A 17,975-nucleotide genomic window follows, 5' to 3' on the forward strand; every position below is an offset into this window, starting at 1 on the left:
AGAACTACAGAATTACAAAAATTGAAGGAAGCATAGCACATACTGCAGAAGATTTTCCTGATGTGCTCTTGCTTCTTCCTCTATCCCCTTTTTGTTTGTCACAGTGTCACTGGAAGAAGGTATCATTCTGGTATAGTCTGTCTGTATATACAATCACACTGTGCAAATTCTCACAGTATAAGCATTATCAGCAGCTCTGTTTGAAAGGCAATGCGAGCACTATAAAACAAATTACTGCCCAGGGCTTTGGTCTTTTTCTTCTGCATCAATTAATGCTTCATTTGGCGGTAAACAGCAATAAAAATCATTCTGTAAAATGTCACTGGAATGCCTTGAGCCAAATCTGAGGCCTCTTTACACACAGTAGCTGTTAAGCTCTCCCCACTCGAAAGTTTCCTTTGCACTGGGTGAAGGTGGAGGAGGTGGAGTGCTGTCTTGGGAAGGCTGGTTTTGGCTTGATGTGGTCCAGAATTGCTGTTTGATTTGTACTGTCTCCTACAGCATTAAATTCTAATTCAAGCAACTGAGTTTAATGCAAGCCTCACTCTCTGCCATATATTCTTGAAACAAGGCCACAAGAGATTTTCAGTGATTGGATTCATTCTGCTGCTCTCCTGGCACAAAGCTGTCTTGGCAGAGGCAGATGGCAGCAGCTGAGGTTTTGCGACATCTTCATGACTATTACGAGTCAGAACAAATGAGCATCTCATCCTCTGAGGATAAGAGAGGACTCTTTTCACCCTTAGACTCTAGAATATAACTAGGTAAAAGAGAATTTCAAAGAGTTAGAGGAACTGAGACTGCATAGTGAGATGAACCCCAAGTCCAGAGTGCAAGAAAGCAGCTTGGATGTCCCATGGCCACACTGCTTTGCTGTCATGCAACCATGTGGCTGTAGCAGCTTTATCTCCAAGTGTGTGCTCCAGAATGTGCAGCATCCAAGGAGGACTGTGAAGTGGCTCAGCCATAATGTTAAAAAAAAAAAAAAAAAAGTTATACTATAAAGAAAAAAAGTCACAATGAAAAAAAACCCACAAAAACAAAAGAATACCAACAAACAAAACACATCTTCTAGCAAACTATAAGATATTTAAAAAAAAACAAATTACTTTTTGTGATCACTGGCAAGGATCCACAAGATTCCATCCATCTTCCTATGTCAGATGTTGCATGAGAACATTGCCTGTCCAAATTCATAGTACTTGTGTGCAGTCACAGCCATTGGGGATAATGCTAGTAAACCAACATGGTCAGCCCAGTCTCTGGAATGGAAAGCACTTATGCTACACTAATAATTGCATAAGAGCTGCAGAAAAGGACAGCATCATGCAATTTACAGACCTAATTCAGCTTCTAGGAAGAGAAAGGACTTTGCTTCCCACAGTTGGTACATGAAATGTTGAGGACCTCAAAAGTATTAGTAGAAGTACCTGTGCATCCTGTAATTGGCTTAAGGGCAGATCTTTGCCAATAGCAAAAAGGAGTGGCATTCAGGGTTTGCTTTGTTTTAATTTGTGTCTCAAAAAAACCCCAACAAACTACCAAAAAAAAAAAAAAAAAAAAAAGCCAAACCAAAAACTAAATCCATCTCAGAAAACATTTCCCTCAGGTGGGCCCATGTAACATTTTTGCTGGGCACTCAGCTAACTCTCATTGTGGTGCTCAAGTTCCTGAATTGCCAGGCATCTAATACTTGATAGTAACTCTAATTTCCTGTCTTTCTGTCTTTTTTCTGTCTTTTTGCTGACTGGGGGGAGTTAGTCTTGACTCACCAGTCCTTAAAGAGATTGGGTTCTATTTAAAAGGAATTTATTGCCATATTTCTTGCTAAGGCATTAATAAGAGCTTAAGTTTGTAACCAAGAGGGTAATAAAAGCATTCATTAATTTCTGCAAGACATGCTGTGATCCTCAGCTGGGACTGCATTGTCACTGCTCTGGATTAATCAGATTTGAAGATCAGAATCAGGTTGAATTAAATTTAATTTCTCCTGCAGTTAAGGCTGCTAGCAGCATACTGAATGCTGAGATAGTTTACTTCTCACTGGAGTGTAGAAGAAACCCCTTCCCTGCAGGTACAGCATTGCACTGTGAGCAGAGTGCACGAGGGAGGTGGGAACTCACAGGATACAGGAAAACAAAACCAGAAAGATTCAGTATCCTGTGTGTGTTAGAGAAAAAATTGCGTGCTGTAATTCTTGTGAGATTTACTGAATTTTGTAGAAGTTGGACATTGTGACGTAGGCTTCCTCATTGTTTGGTGATCTCATGTCACCATTAGGCAGCATCTGGGATCCGGTGTCGTCATTCAGGGGCTCTGGATGGTGCTGGCCCGAAGGACCCAGGGGACACGTGGAGGAAAGGTTGATACCAGCGCTGTGCAGGGGCACCCTGTTGCCATGGCAAACCTCATACTTGCTGGAGCCGCAGTTGTCCTCGGTGACTGCAAACTGGCTGGGGCCCAGGAACCTGCGCAGGGCTTCAGCTGGCCAGACTCCTTCATAAGACACAGGCAGGTTTAGGTTGTTTTTCCCTGCCATCGCAGGGATCACCTTCATGTCTGATCCACTCCTGAATTTTTCTGGAAGGCTTGTCTCTGGAGCAGTTGGTGGCTGCAGAAAATTTTCCAGTTCAGCTTTTGCCCAAAGGCCATCCACTTTATGGATATGAACATAACCAAAACTCTCTGGGTTAAAGCTTATATCAAAATTCTGTGTGGCAAAGGGAACAGCACAGTTAGTCAACAATGGGTGGTAGCTTAAGATAAAAAATACTTTAATAATTTATTTTAGAAGGGTATTTATTATCTTTAACTTCAGATGTAACCCTGAGCAGGCTGAACAATAGGTTAGCAAAGAATAAGCTATCACATGGCTGAAAATCCCTTTCCCTATTAACTTCATTTGTCTGGTGTACTCCTCTGGGCAGTATTCCTAGAGAGTGTTTTATGGTCTATACAGTGTTTTAGAGACTTTTCTGAGACACACATTTATCACCTGCCTGCCATTTCACAGGAAGGAGTGTGCCCACCCAGGTGGTTTCTTTCAGTTTTACCTTCCTAATTTAGCAGCAAGGGAAGTAAAAATTTGCCACGACTTCCTGAAAAACGTTAGGAATCCCTGAACTGGGGAGCACAGGGGCTGGGGGAGCTGTATTAGGCCTCCTATGAAATTAAGAACATGCTAATAATACCTGGAATAAATAGCACTAATGACTTACTTGTCCATCTGGCTTTTAACTGGCAAAGCAGTTTCTATGCTGCATGATGTATGAGCAATGCTGCTGGCCATGTCAGGGTTCATGGACACCACCAGGGATCTTTGCAAAAGGTCCCCATCCAGCCCCATCATCACAGTTTTGTAGAATCAACAAAGCATCTTGGTTGGAAAGGAGCTGTGGACTCCAACTTTTGGCGAGAAGCAGGACTAGGCTATTCAGAGCCCTATCAAGCCAACCCTTAAACATATTACCTGAGGGGAACCTATCTTGTCTTTGGACAGACTACACAGTGTTTAATTCTTTTCACAAGAAAGATTTTTTGCTTGTATCTGGAATAAGTTGGCCCTGAAGCAATATATGCTTGTTGCATCTGTTATCAGAGGCATGTGTTTCCTGTCTCCACAAAGCCCTGTGGTGAGAGCATCTTTCCCATCTCTCTACATATACCTTAGGTAGGTTGTAAGTAGTATTCCCACACCAAGCTTCCTTTTCTTCTATAAATAAACTTATTTCCTTCAGCCTTACTTCATACAAGAACTTCCCAAGACCTCTGTAGTTACTTTGCACAAGTCAAACCTCTGGCACTAGGTCAGTTGTGTGTTATTTCCATACCCTTGGCTGATATCTGCATGAGCAAATGTGGACTCTCTTCAGTGAAATGTAGAAGTAATTTCTGAAAGATGTCCTACTTCATGCAGCAAATGCACATACTGTCTCTCATGAGACTCTTGTGTCCCCAAGAGTCTATACTCAGATGGAAAGAACAGTGGAAGAACATACATTTTTTGGCTTCTTGCATAGTTGCTCCAGTGTTTTTTTATGGTCAGGAAGGTTTGGCCATACAGCAGGCTTGATCCTGAAACAGCAACAGTAGACAAAAAGCAGCATAAGAAGGCTATGCTGAGGTATCAGAGGTTCATATTGCATCATTTGTACTAGTTCTCACAAAGCCTTAGGGCTGGCTGGCATTATCCAGAATAAAGACAGAGAAGTCTCAGAATAAATTAGACAAGAGAAGAGGAATTGTAAATGTCACTAAAAAGTCATTGTTCTTTGGAGTGTACAAATTGTCACAGTTAAAAGAAAACACTAAGTACTGGAAATGCAGCAAATTATGCTGGCAAAGAGTTTGTTGCTTGTTTTCATCTAGCTGTGTGAACAGGGTTCTGTGTGGTGAAACTGTTTTCTCTAAGTGCAAGAAGATGCTGTGGTTAAAGTGGAAATTTGCTGATACTTGCTTCTGTATGTACAGTTAATTCAAAGAAGGCATAGTGTCCCATTCCTTGGCCAGCAATTTGAGCTTCACACATTTGTTCTGTAGCCTTGTTCCAAAAGTTTCATTTTTACTGCCATAATTAGCAAAGTTCTCATGTTGTGCTGCTTGATACTGTCAGCTATGATGCATCTAGAGAATGTTGTCCAACTGATATTCAATCATTGCAGTGTTATAATTATACATATATATGAATATATATTTAATTTTATTTATGTGTCTGTGTGGCTGTATATATGCACATGTATAAAACCCGCTTCTTTCTAAAATTGAAATATCTGGGATCAAAAAGTGTCACCTGTTTCTGCTGCAGTTTTATGTAAGCAAGACTTGTAGCAAAGTTAGATAACTGCAGGTTCCCAGCAACAGTAAAATGCAAGAATGAGAAATCTCAAGCTACCTCTATACTTGTGAATAAAGTAGCACTAGGGAAGATAGCTCCAGTGTCTAAAATGTTTAATTATTAAAATTCTTTGTGGCCTGGTATGGCTGAGGCCAACTAGCATTGGCCAGGTGATCCCCGTGTGTTCCTCTGGAGTTAGCACAGCCCAAGCGTTGTCTCAAAAAGCAGCTCACACCGTTACCTCTCTTGAGATGGTTGTCATACCCAGACTGCTCTGAATGTTGTTGAAGAGTCCTGGGCTTTCTGTCTTGCAAGGATTTCATCTTCTACAGATAAACTTGGATTTTTTCCCTCCAGATTCTAGTTGCATAACATTATCTACATATCTGTTCATTTTCTTCAGCTTGTCAGCTCTAGTGAGCCATGTCATTAAAAACATATCTACAGTCATCCATCTCCTGCTGTGTAGCAGATATATGAAAAAACCCTACTGCAGACCAAGGACTGCTTGGGCAATATCCTTAGTCCCACTTTGGGCTGATCTCGCCTCATGGCTGGCTGGAAGAGGATTTGGCCAGGCTGGTGTCTGACACCATCAAGTCCCTATTGCAGAGGGCTCTGCCCCGCTGCTTCTGAAAGCACTGCAGAGCAAACACCCCTCTGACTCATCCTGTGAAAGGGAAAGAGCTCATCACTCTGGCATGCTGTTTCCACACATCTTAGGAGTTTACTAAAACCAGCAGGTTCCTTTCTTTTCTGGATTTTGCTTGAAGTTTATGAGTCAAATTTGCCTCCAGTGGGTCTCTGAGTCTGTAAGTGTTTTCTGGTGACTTTGGCTTGCCAAAGGTCCCAGTTTTGTGAGCTCAGGAATGCAATCTGGTCCAAGTGGCAGGTCATCTTCTGCCTGCTAACACTGTCTCTGGTATTGCTCATTTCTACTCTTTGCTTGCCATCAGCTTGATACAGAGTTCCAGAGATGGAGAGAGAATAGTTCACAAGTATAACAGGGAAAGCAGTAAGACTGTCAGAACAGGATTGGGTTCCAAACCCTTTTCTGATACAAAGAGATTACCTGTTTTCCCAAAAAACTACGATCAGTGCAATCATAACAATGGACAGCATGAATCCCAGGATAGAGAATATAACCATGACCACACTGCTATCTGCAGGAAAACAAAGAACATCAGCCAGTGCATGTAAATGTTTCACTGTCAAGCCACTGTAACCATGATGTCTTTGCAGATGATAAATTAGGGATTAACACCAAGCATTGCACTTTTCTGTCACTGGCCTGGGTTCATTTCTCCTGCCTCCATGAAGGAGGTGAATGATATGCTGCCAGAGCATCAGCACTTGGCTGAGCTTTGAGCTGGATTCACAGACTGGATTAAAGCAGCTTGAAGTGTGCTGTCATCTCCTGTGCATTGAAATCAGCACTCACTGTGTCCTCACAGCAGCACAGAGATGACTTCTAACACCTGTAATGCCGAGGTGCCCTGGGGGACTGAAGGGACCCAAGGACCACAAAGATTATTCATGTGCAGTGATGAGATTTTGTCCTATGTTGCATTTGTGTTTCAAGTGTCATGTTCACACTCAAGCCCAGGGTCCTAAAATGGGTCGTGTTTCACAGCTCTTTGTGCCTTACCCAAAATGCCTGAAGCTCTTCCTTCCCCTGGCAAGCCAGCCAGCAGCAAGCACTGAGTCAGCCTTCATCTCCCTCTGCACCCACACCCTCATGCTCTCAGGTCTCTTTGACCTTATTGCCCTTGAGTGAGATTTAAGTCTTCATGGAAAGCCAGCCCCAGACCAGAGCGATCCAGCTGCTCTGTGACTCACCTCCTTGGAGTGCCTGTGTCTGTGAGGGCTGACCCTGCTGTGGCCCTGACCTCTTCCCTCCCCATTCTCTCATCCCTGCTGCTGCTGAGGCTGGCCAGAGAGCCCAGACCCCCCAGCTCTGCTTTCCTCCAGGAGAACCAAAGTGTATTCAGGCCTTACAGCTTTCTGTGGAGTGCTGCTCTCTTGCTGTCCAGAAGCTCTTGGAAGTGCTCCATTCACTCCATATGCCCTTAAAATAATCTCCATTGGGCTGAGAACGTACTTTCACCTCATATGATGCTTCATTTTCAAGGTTTTTCCCCAGCAATTTTATCTGAAGGTATGGTGATTCTATTGTCTAAAGACACACACAAAAATACAATTATTTTTCCAGCAGACAGTGGAGAATTATCCTCGAGTTCAGCAAAATATGTGAGATCAGGTGCATCCCTGAAATACTGTGTTGTTTACTCCATCTGCCTAGCTATTACACAGGTGCTTATCAGGGCATCAGCCTAGTTAAACAGGAGCATAGTCCAGATAGCATTGAGAAGAGAGAGACAAATGCTGGGTAAAAGCTTTTTAGGAAAACAGCGCGAGTATTAATTGTGCCTTGAGGCAGCTGACACTGCTGTAGGAAATATATGCTTCCATGAAAAGGCACAGAGGAGAGATTGAGAAAAAATACATTTTTGCAGCATAAAAAGACAAAGTCTGAGAGGGCAGTTACAGGGAAGAAGCTGAAATCCTGCAGTGCAACTGTGATGCTCTCAATTTAAATGTATTTTGCTGCCTGAATCAATTTTCTTTTTCCCTTAAATTCTTTGATGTTTGATCTTTATATATTTTCAAGCCTAAACAACAATGAGGGAGATTTAATCTGTGAAACAGAGAGCAGTTAATAAGCAAGCTCTAAATTATGTCCAGGTGTTAGAAAAACAAATTTTGTGTGGGTAGAATTGCCTTGTTAAGGTTTGGGTCTTGACATGCTTCGATGATGTGAGACCTGGGGGGAGGTTAACAAAGCTTGGGAAGAAGGATGTAGTGATGGTAATGGACACAAAGAGTGCAGAATTTTTGGGCCGTAATAGGGGACATTTGGCAGAACCTCCAAGATAAGGAATGAACTAATAAAGACAACTCAGTGACTGTGCTGAATCAGCTCTGAACTGGCTAGAAGGTAATTCTGGCAGGAGCAGATCATGACTGCTGATTCATGGCCCACCTGGACAAGAGAGCCACCAACACAAGAGAAGACAAAGACTGAGCCTGTGGGCTAATTAGCTTGAGATGTGAGAGAATCATTAGCCGATAGAAGATGGCACACTAACTAATAAGAGAACTATGTAACTTATGGCCAAGAAACATTAATTAGTTTTTTTGCTAATATGTATAAATAGTAAAACGTTTTCGTAGTTGGTGTGCTTGATTTGTGGAATACCACTGAGCACCCAGGCTTGTGCAACTGGAACAGTCGTTGTCTCTCTCAAGTGTCTAATTACTGCCTTGTTGCACTCCAGGTAACAAATCTGATTTTGGTGGACAACACTGTTCCCTCTGTAAAACCCAGGTGCAGTCCATGCTTTCAAACATTGTGACTAGCTTTTGCATGGCTGCCCTGGTGACAGGGGACACAGAGATAGATCCCTGCAGCTGGGCAGCCCCAGTCAGACCCAGTTCACAGCAGCTGCAGCCTCAGACAGCCCGAGGGTGGGAGAGCTGCAGGGCTGCCTTGGAAGGCATTCAATGGAAAAGGAGGTGTGAAGAAACTTGCAAAATAAGTAAAGAGGTCAGAAGTCTTACTGACTGATGAGCACAGAAAATAACAGCAAAACCACCACAGCAAAGAGCAAACTTAGAATGGTTCAACACATTATGTCTTCTATTCCCACTGCAAAGCCCAAAGGAATGAAACCTCTTTTGACTGATGACATTTCCAAGTGCCAAATATTGCACCTTTCCAAATTTTCAGATGGAGATCTGCAGAAATGCAGATTTGATCATTTTTACATGGTACAGGTAATTATGATAATGTTTAATTTTGGAAATTACTGTAAGCACACCAATATATCACCACTTACCTTCCAAGAACCTTCTTTCTGCCGATAGGCTACTTGGTGCACTAATTTGTCCTTTAAGTATTTCTTCCTTGAGTGTGGTGTACAGTAACGAATAAGATATTCATTTGCCTCCCTTTCATATGTGATGTTTATAGCGAATGGTACTTCAGGCTTAACTGCAAATGACAACAAACCAGGAGCAGAATAATGTTACTAGAAAATAAAAAGGGTTTGAAATGTAAAAAAATGTCCACTTCAGGTTACAGCCCTGCAGGGTGACCTATCTTGAGGAAGAGCTGTCCTGAGTTAGGCAATGCTCATGCTGAGCCCCAGCTCATCCTGATTCTGAGAAGGGCTTGGTTTTGACCTGCTAGAGAAGTAGTCTGACCAGCAGGGGAGGTGCTTGTGAGGGATATGACATTTAGTCTTGAAAAGCAATTCCTGAGCATGCCCACCCATGTGTTAGCTTGGAGGCCTGAAATTCAGTCCCTCTAGCCAGTGCTCTGAGATGGAGGCCCCCTGGCAAAACCCAGCTGGAAGGAGGCACTGGGGAACAAACCTGTGCTCAGGTACCACTGTGGCTGTCTGTCAGGGCAGTGGGACAGAGAGAGCTACAAAGTCTGACAGTGTTAGATGGACCAGAGGGGGCTGTGGCTCCAGACCCTTGCTATGAACCCACATCTGACCTGGGCTGAAGGAGACTGTGCCAAAGACCATCCATGCAAATACATCAAGTCCAAACTGTGGCCCTCAGGGCTCTCTCCGAGCTGAGCCTGAGCTGGATGGGCTCGAGACCTGCAGGGACTTGTGGCTGTGGCACTGAGGCTTCCTGAATTCACCTTGTTAAGTACATCAGCTCTCACAGCAACACGAGCCCACACCTCTCTCCTCTCAGGAAAACACATATAGCCATAAATTGTTCTCACTCCTTCTACAACCCCCAGATACTTAGATCTTCCACAGTTTTTAGGGACTGCCAGAGATGGTCCAGGTTGCCCCATAAAACTAAGAGGTAATGTAAGATTATTACAAAACTATTGTACTGTGGCAGAAATGTTTCATAAGAGAGGGATGTTGCAGTGCCTGCTGCCAACTGGAGACAAAGCAATGTGGCACCAGAGAAGAGCAGAGAAGAATCTGCCCTACACAGGCTTCTCTGCCGCCCTTAAATGATGCTAGTTACCAAGAACAGTAAATTCTGTGTATCCCCTCCTCCCCTTGAGTTTCCTATTTCTTGGCTCAGGCAGGTCCCTGGTGTGTCTTAGTCTGTTCACAGTTACCAGTGCAGGATGCACCTTGTTCAGGCTACAGGATATGCCACGATGTAAAGTGACATCTTGCAACCTTGTGTTCCCTGTGATACTGGGCTCATGCTATCTGTGTGGTAGCCAGTCCCTAAACTGCATAATCCCTAGTCAGAGATGAACAAAATGTCCCTGCTTGGCAGTTCATCCACACTCAGGAACAGCTGCTTCAGCCATGGATGGGATTCAGTCTATGTCCAGGTCTGGGCAGTGTCACAATCAACCTGAATTCAGTTACATATCTTGAATGGAGGTTAATAATGTCTGGCTTTGAAGCAGGGGAAACACTACACTCTGATAACACCCCAATCCAGGCTACATGCCCTGCTAAGATGCTATTTTATGCTGCCTTAATGTCATCCAGATTGACCCTTAGGTTTTGTGCTGGGCTATTTTCTCCCCAGTAAGCCCTATAACTTTAAAAACATCCAAAATGTTAAGTGTCTCACCAATGTCAGTTACAACCAGACTCCTGCAGACCCTTCTCTTCATCTCAGAGTACATGCAAACATCTCTGTTTGAGAGTATATCAATGAACTGTAAGAAGAATACATCTTCTTGTTTCTTCATGTTGGAGCAGGCGTAATTGTTGTCCTCCTTGGTACTGTTGGCCAAAGTGACACAACAATCATTTCTTCTCAGTGTTAATATGACTTAGCTACTTACTATAAGGGATGAATCCTGCTTGCTCCTTTCACTTATCTCACTGAAGTGAGACTCCATGTGAAATAAGAAATAATGCAATGCAAATAAGGAGTTTGAGAGATTGATAGTGTTTTTCCCTGTGGTCTTTGAGCACAATAGTAAAGCGTCATGGAGCTCTTGAGAAAAAAGTGCAATTATTTAATTGGAGGTGCATGTGTTAAAACATTTGCATCTTCAAAAATTACTTTACCACTTATATTTTTAAATATAGGGCAATATGTTTTGATGCTCTCTGGAGATATAGAGAAATTTCTTATTGACTTAGGTAGAGGGTCAAGAGTCAGCCTGTCCTTGAAGGAATCACATGGTGGTTTTAGAACTTTTTTTTCCATTTATGTAGAAATTCTGTTTGAGAATTGCCATAAAATTTCAGTCAAAACCCATAAGTCCCATGAAAACTGAAAAATTCTAATAAACTATGAGGTAAAAAAAAAGAAATAATTAGTGACCAGTATATAGAGATTTACAAAAAATATCCACTTCTTTTTTCAGCTGCCACACAACTTTCAGTTTCAGGAAGAACAGAAAATGGGAAAAACAGATCTGTATGCTCAAGAAACAAAATATGATCTTCAGCTTGGCACAACAGTGAAAAAAAAGGGTGGAAAGAGTTTCAAGGCCTCGATAGGAAGTGGAGATGACTGATGTGTTTGATAACCGCTGGAGGTTTGTGTGCTTGTTCTAGTGTATTTCTTGTATGTCTCTGTGTGCAAAGACAATAGTTGAGTTTTTGTCTTAACCTAGATGAAGGCATTTGCTTGGATGTGGAAAATTAACCTTCTTCTAAAGAATTTTCTGTGGTAAGGATTTGTGTCTTCAAAAACATTTTTTTAAATACCATTTAAATTAAAGTAAAAAACTCTCAGTTCATGCTGGGCTACATCCATATTACAGGCATTCCAGAGCAACAGAGGCAAGATCAGGACTATTGGAGACAGTATAATCCTCTTTAGAGACCCCTCCAGCTCTTTCTCGTTAAGGAGTTATGTTCTGCTTCAATAAACTCCTCTTCTTTGCTGAATACAGTACTTAAACTTGGCAAAATAGGATTTTGTCTAGCTTCCCTGTTTCCCTGCATGTTGTTAACCAAGGGAGAGACTGACAGCACTTACCACAGAGACAGGGTGTAGTTAGTGTTGTAAGGAGACAGCTCAGTGAAATTGCAGGTTAGGCTGCTAAAGGAGTCCTTGATTTCCAGCTGGCTGAAGCAATCAATGTCAAAATTGTCTGGTTCATCATCCCCAAGAGTCCCTAAGGAGATATTCACAAGATGTTACTGAAGTAAACCTGTGAGTGTATTTGATTTGCAGCTCCATTGTATAGGAGGTTGTTTCTTCATGTGGTTGCCTGAAAGAAACAGGCTCAACCCACCTGTTTTGTAAGAAGCAGAGAAACCTTGTCCAAAACAAAGTTAAAAGCCATTTGCACCTCTCAAGGTTGCTCTCCCTTCATGCCAGCCAAGTCCACCCACATGCAAGAATATTTTGGTGCCATGGAGGCAGCTAAGCCACATTTTGATTGTACTGGAAGGCTTTCTGAAATGTCACAAATCTGGACTCAGGAGGGAAATCTTAGACTTTCTACCAGAATGCATGGCTTTCTGCAAATTTGCTTCAATGGCTAATAATACAATCATGGTTTGACTAAAAGCATAATTCTAAAATCCTACACTTGGCATATATGAGGCCAGCGATGCAAAAAATAACACTTCTGAGAGAAGTCTTCTCTGGCAGAAAATGCCAGTTTAGCCTCATTTCATAAAAATCTCACCCACTATAGCCAAAGGGTTATTGTTTTCACCCTTTGAATTGATCCTAGGGGCAGGAATGCTTCTGACTTCTTTCAACAATGGTTAAGGGTGGCTGTCACAATACATAAACCTCTTTCCTGAGTCAAGGGATTATGCTTGATCCCCTGCTCCGTCCTCTGCTGCCCAGACAGGTCCTTGCCATGTGGGGCACCTGATACAGTGAGAAAAAGAATCACAGAATCGAAAAAATGTTTGGGTTGGAAAGGATCTTAAAGATCATTTGGTTTCAGCCACCATGGCCAGGAATGACACCCACTGGATCAGATTGCTCAGGGGCCCATCCAAACTAGTTTTGAACCCTTCCAGGGATTGGGCATCCACAACTTCTTGGGGCAGCTTGTTCCAGAGCTTCACTGCCCTCTATGTATAGAGTTTCTTTCTATCATCTAATCTAAATCTCTCTTCTGACAGTCTAAAACTCTTCATCCTTGTCCTATTGCTATCTGCTGTGTGGTATCAGTGACTCAGACTCACAAACAGAGTGGGGAAATGCCTGCTGAAAAATTTCCAATGAAGAATCCCTCCCAGAGAAAATGATGGTCAACTCTTGCATCTGCAGTCAGACTTTGAGTAAGAGAACTCTAGAAATGTAGAGAAACACACAAAAGCAGTGCAGGCAAAGGCTAGGAAGGGGACTGCTGCCACCAGCGCCTGGGATGGGATGGGAGCATCTGATGCTGCACTAATCCAGAACCCACACAGAGATCTCTCGCCCCTGAGCTAGCTAATATTTAGTGGCCATTTGTCACCATGAGCAGCTGGTGCTAAGAAATTATTATTGGTCTTCTCAGCACAGCTCGGGGAGCCCAGATCTCCCTGAAGGACAACAAATGCAGTGTCCTCTACCAGTGTTGCTGCTTTGTGTAGGACCAAGACAGAGTCAGAGACAGAAACACAGACACAGACACAGACACAGACACAGACACAGACACAGACACAGACACAGACACAGAGAGATGCAGAAATACAGCTGCTGCATTTAACAATCACATTCAAGACAGAGACACAGAGATCAGCCCAACTTTGGAACAAGTTCTGCAGCAGTTTCACAGAGGTGAGAGTTTGTCCAGTGCAGCCCTGTGCCATAAGGGCAGACATGCTTGTGCAGGAATATGTACCACATACAGTTGCGTATTTGTGGGCAAAAGTGTGTACATGAAAATATATGTATTCAAAATCTCGGGGATACCAAGTAAGTTGAAATGAATCTGTCTAAAATGGAAAACAACGCACCACATTTTATACAGATATATACACCCAAAGCTGACATGCACAGATATGTCACGTTCTAAGCCTCTCAAGATTTTACTTGCAACTGCCAGGAGATTTGCTTTATACTCAAGGCAATATTAAAACTTAAAGGTTAGGATGACTAATCTCCCTTTCTATATAACTGCTTGGTGATCTCTGTATATGCAAACTATATGCACCAGATTCTGCACCAACTCAAAAACCTGACAATCATCTTATTAATAAATGGCTTATAAAAAAAAATTTCAACTATTCTCTACTGATTTGCTGATAAGTTACAGAAATTTAGATTAATTCTCTATCAGTTTGTTTGCAAAATGAAGAGAAGAAAAGGTTTAATCTTGCAGTTCAAACAGGCATTCAAGGTTTAACCAACACAGTGAAGCTTTGGTGCCTCACTGGAAGGAAAGCTGACTTTACCACTTAGACAGTGAACATTCACATTGTGATTATATGGTTGCTTATTAATGGAAATAACATAATAACCACAAAATATATGATAATTAAACCTCAGGAACAGTGTTAAGTAAGCAACCTGAAACGCTATTTTTGCTATGATTCTTCCATGGGCTGACTAATTTTTTTGTCTGACATAAATATGCACAGTCTCAGCCTCACTTCTGCCCTAAACCTCAGAACCACCACGCACAAATGTGTTTGCTACGTGAATGGTTTTGGTGAGTCTGACATGACTCATACTGCTAAGGACTCTTCACTCAATTAAAAATTTACAAGACTGTTGTAATGTTTGCCTTGAAAAGTGCAGACCAGGCAGAGCCATGAACCTGGCTCTGCTGAAATCAAGGCAAGGCTTGGGAAGGAGCAATTCTAAACTGGGATAAAAACTGCTCTCATAGCTACAGTCATGGCAGGTCCTTCACAGAAATAGTTCTCTCTTGGGTTTGGACAGCATCCAGCAGGATAGTCCAAACCAGCAGGAATCTCAGGAGCCCTCAGGAAGTGAAGGGTGTTAGCAGAGGCTAAGGACATGCTTCAGCTTTATGCTCTAGAGCTGCCAGGACTAACAGCAACATGTGACACCAGAGATACAGCTAAGCACTGGCTGTCTGCATGGACAGAACAATGTGACATCTCTAGCACTGATGTGATTCAGACAGAACCTGTTTTAGTCCCAACAATTTAGATAGCTTGGACAAATCCTACAAGTGTTTAGGAGGATCACTGAGGGTGCCCTGCCCGTAAGCCTCCTGTGCCACCTGCACCCTCCCTGCCTGCCCCTCCTTAGCTCTGCTTGTAACTCTCTGAGGCCTTTTGAGGATCTATACCACTTCTTCCTGGCTGGGGGACAACAGCTGGGAGGCAGCCTGAGGCTCAGAAGAGAGGAGGAGATGGAGGCAAATGCTGCAATTAGCTCTTCCTTCCTCTGCCAGTAAGACTGCCCATAAGGACAACTTCATGCCTGAGTTGGCTACTGGCACTTTGGAAGAAGGCAGCACAAGTCAGAGAGGCAAAGAGTCAAATATTTGTCATGAGTGATTTTACCCTGGATTACTTAGGTTGTTGGCCAAACACTGGAGATTAATAAAGAAGTCATAAAAGCTTCTAATTGCTCAGTGGGGATATTATGAATCTGTCTTCAAGTATAAGGAAATAATGATTTATTCATGTCAGCGACAAAACAAGCAAAGGTCTGATCATATCTGATTTTGGGAAGCCCTGAAGATTTCAGTGAAACCAATAATAAATCACTAGCATTGAACATTCATCACTACAGCTGTTTTCCAAAGCTGTCTCTAAACAGCTGCCAGTTATATGAATAAATGGCAAATAAAACCCCCAGGGTGGTTAGATGCAGTTCTGAGCCAGTCCCTGTTTTCTTGAAATGAAAAAACTTACCATGCATATCCTGTCCATGTACACATGTATGTATGTACAACTGTCTAGATACGTATGTTAAAATACATAACACCCAGGGAAAAATGAGATTCTCTAACAGAGAGATAGCATAAAAACACAACCATTTTCCTAAAACCAAAAACTCTTTTGTCCCCAACGGAGCTCTAACCTACAAATAGCTGAGTGATAGCCCGTGTTCTTCAGGCATAGTGCACAAACTCTTGTCATTACTGTTTGTTTAGTATCAGACAAATAAGAATTTAGCAGATCAGGACTGGATCTCTAAATCAAATTTTTCATCTCCCTGTTGAGAAAACAAATAGCAGCCTGAAACAGTGGTTTTATTTCTGCTTATTTTGTTTTTATATTCTGCTTATTTATGTTCTTCATCTTCATACTGCTAAATAATTTTCACTTCCCTAAATGAGATCATAAAATCTACAATGAGGCTGAATTTAAAGTGCTTTTAATTTATAATTATTTGCTGAGTAGGGCATAAATGCTGTTGGTGATGTGCTGTGAGAACTCCCTGGCTGAGTTGCTGCATCAGCTATGCTACAAGGGAAACTGGGACTATATCCCAGATACAGCTGATGAAACTGCTCAAAGAAAATGTAAAACCTTAGCTTTTGAAGTGGAATATTTTGGGCCAAGTTTGATTTACATCAAAACATTTTATTTGGAGGAGACTGGCAAGAGCAAAAGAAGCCAGAATCTCACCCCTCCCTAACAGCAGCTCAGAGTGACCATGGGCTGCAGAGGGGTGAGGTTATCCCTGTTCCCAGGTCTTAAGTCCCCACATGAGCACTAGCTACAACAAGGATTTAACAGGTCTGGCACTGCATGCCCTGTGCATACAGCTATGGCCTCCCTTATTTCATGTGGATTTGAATGTTGAAGGACAGCAGATTTGGTGATTAAATTAAATAGGTATCCTCCAGCTCCCCCTCAGGCACTGGCACTAAAGAGAGATTGGAAGTTAAAACACGAATGTATTTAATCACACGGTTGCATTCTGGATCTCTTAATTGAGGTATTTCAAGATCATACGTGAGTGGAAAGATGAAGATGAAATGACTCACCATCACCGTCTGCTGAAGTGCAACCACTTTCCCCAAAAGTGGTGTGAAGGAACATGGCGAAAATGCTCAGCACAGTAGTGGGCTGTGTCATCCTGAGCACACTGCATGTGTGCAGTGGGGGTGTGTGTGTGCAAGCCCCACGCTGCTCCTTTATAGCCAGCCCCAGCGCCCAGCAGCCTGCCAGCGCACCTCACCAGGGGAAATGTAAACATGCCTACGCACAGCCAGGCTGGTGGCAGTGGGCAGGAAGCCAAAGTAAAGATAACTGCTGAGCTTTTACTGTGAAACAGCTTCCTGCATCTGGACTGAGCACCTTCTGAATCTGGCCCACCGACTCGATTGGGCAAACATGGTAAAGCCCAGTGGGAAAGGGAGCATGTTTCACTGACAGTGCTCCTGACTTGGCTAGTGGGACTTGTGCTGCTGGTTTCCCTAAGAGCATGGTTTAGTCCTGGCATCCACTTTGCTCCCAAGAAAGGTGCATAGGTCCAAGGGAGAAAAATCTTCCAGGTATGAAACATTAGGTGTGATTGCTTTTGTTTATTCTTTAACTGCCAGGGTCAAAAGCAGCACTGCCAGCAGGTGATTCTTTACTCTTGTGAGACCCTATCTGGAACACTGCATTCAGCCCCAGCATAAGAAGGACACAGACATGTTGAATCAAGGTCAGGGGAAGATAGCAAGATGAGGAGAGGGCTGGAACATACCTGCTGCACAGACAGGCTGAAAGAGTTGGGGTTGTTCATCCCACAGAACAGAAGGCTTCAGGAAGATTTTATCATGGCCTTTCAGGATGTGAAGGATGCTTATAAGAAGGACGGGGAGAAATTATTTACCAAGGCCTGTAGTGAGAGGACATGGGGCAATGCTTTTAAAATAAAAGAGGCCAGATTTAGATTGGGCATACAGAAGAAATTCTTCTCCATGAAGGTGGCAAAGCTGTGGCACAGGTTGCGCAGAGAAGCTGTGTCTACCCCATCACTGGAAGTGTTCAAGGCCAGCTTTGAGTAAGGTGGCTAGTGGAAGGTGGACCTGTACATGGCAGGGGGGTTGGAACAAGGGAATCTCAAAGGTCCCTTTCAATCACAAACCTTCTGTGATTCTATGAAGTCCTGCATAATGCAATGTTGACCCAGAAAAACCTGTCCTTTAAAAGGCTAATTCTGCAAAACCTGGCTCCTGAGAGCAAAGTGGCACATCTCACATTTTTTCAGGCTTTGGACAAAGCAGTGGTGGAAAACGAAAGATAAAGAG

The 17,975-nt window shown here is 42.9% G+C and overlaps 2 protein-coding genes across 2 annotated transcripts in view; one reads left to right on the forward strand and one right to left on the reverse strand.

The window, feature by feature from the left end:
* LMBRD2 (LMBR1 domain containing 2) overlaps window positions 1-17,975 on the forward strand; it is a 179,622-nt gene that overhangs the window by 70,779 nt on the left and 90,868 nt on the right. The window lies entirely within an intron of this gene.
* Window positions 1,595-16,827, reverse strand: IL7R (interleukin 7 receptor). The gene is made up of 8 exons (XM_054002423.1): window positions 16,722-16,827; window positions 11,834-11,972; window positions 10,466-10,620; window positions 8,734-8,888; window positions 6,833-7,010; window positions 5,907-5,997; window positions 3,999-4,074; window positions 1,595-2,710 (listed from the first exon to the last, which is right to left on the reverse strand). The coding sequence occupies exons 1-8, from the start codon at window positions 16,810-16,812 to the stop codon at window positions 2,207-2,209; spliced, it is 1,389 nt and encodes a 462-aa protein (XP_053858398.1). The 5' UTR covers window positions 16,813-16,827; the 3' UTR covers window positions 1,595-2,206.

The sequence above is a fragment of the Vidua macroura genome, chromosome Z, assembly GCF_024509145.1.
Source record: "Vidua macroura isolate BioBank_ID:100142 chromosome Z, ASM2450914v1, whole genome shotgun sequence".
Lineage (NCBI taxonomy): Eukaryota > Metazoa > Chordata > Aves > Passeriformes > Viduidae > Vidua > Vidua macroura.

Coding starts and splice junctions, on each gene's coding strand:
- IL7R (XM_054002423.1), bottom strand. CDS start 16,812: ATGACACAGCCCACTACTGTGCTGAGCATTTTCGCCATGTTCCTTCAC. Junction 5,998..6,832: donor GCAGCACTCCACAGAAAGCT/GTAAGGCCTGAA, acceptor GTTTTCCTGCAG/ATAGCAGTGTGGTCATGGTT. Junction 2,711..3,998: donor TATGCAAGAAGCCAAAAAAT/GTATGTTCTTCC, acceptor TTTGCCACACAG/AATTTTGATATAAGCTTTAA.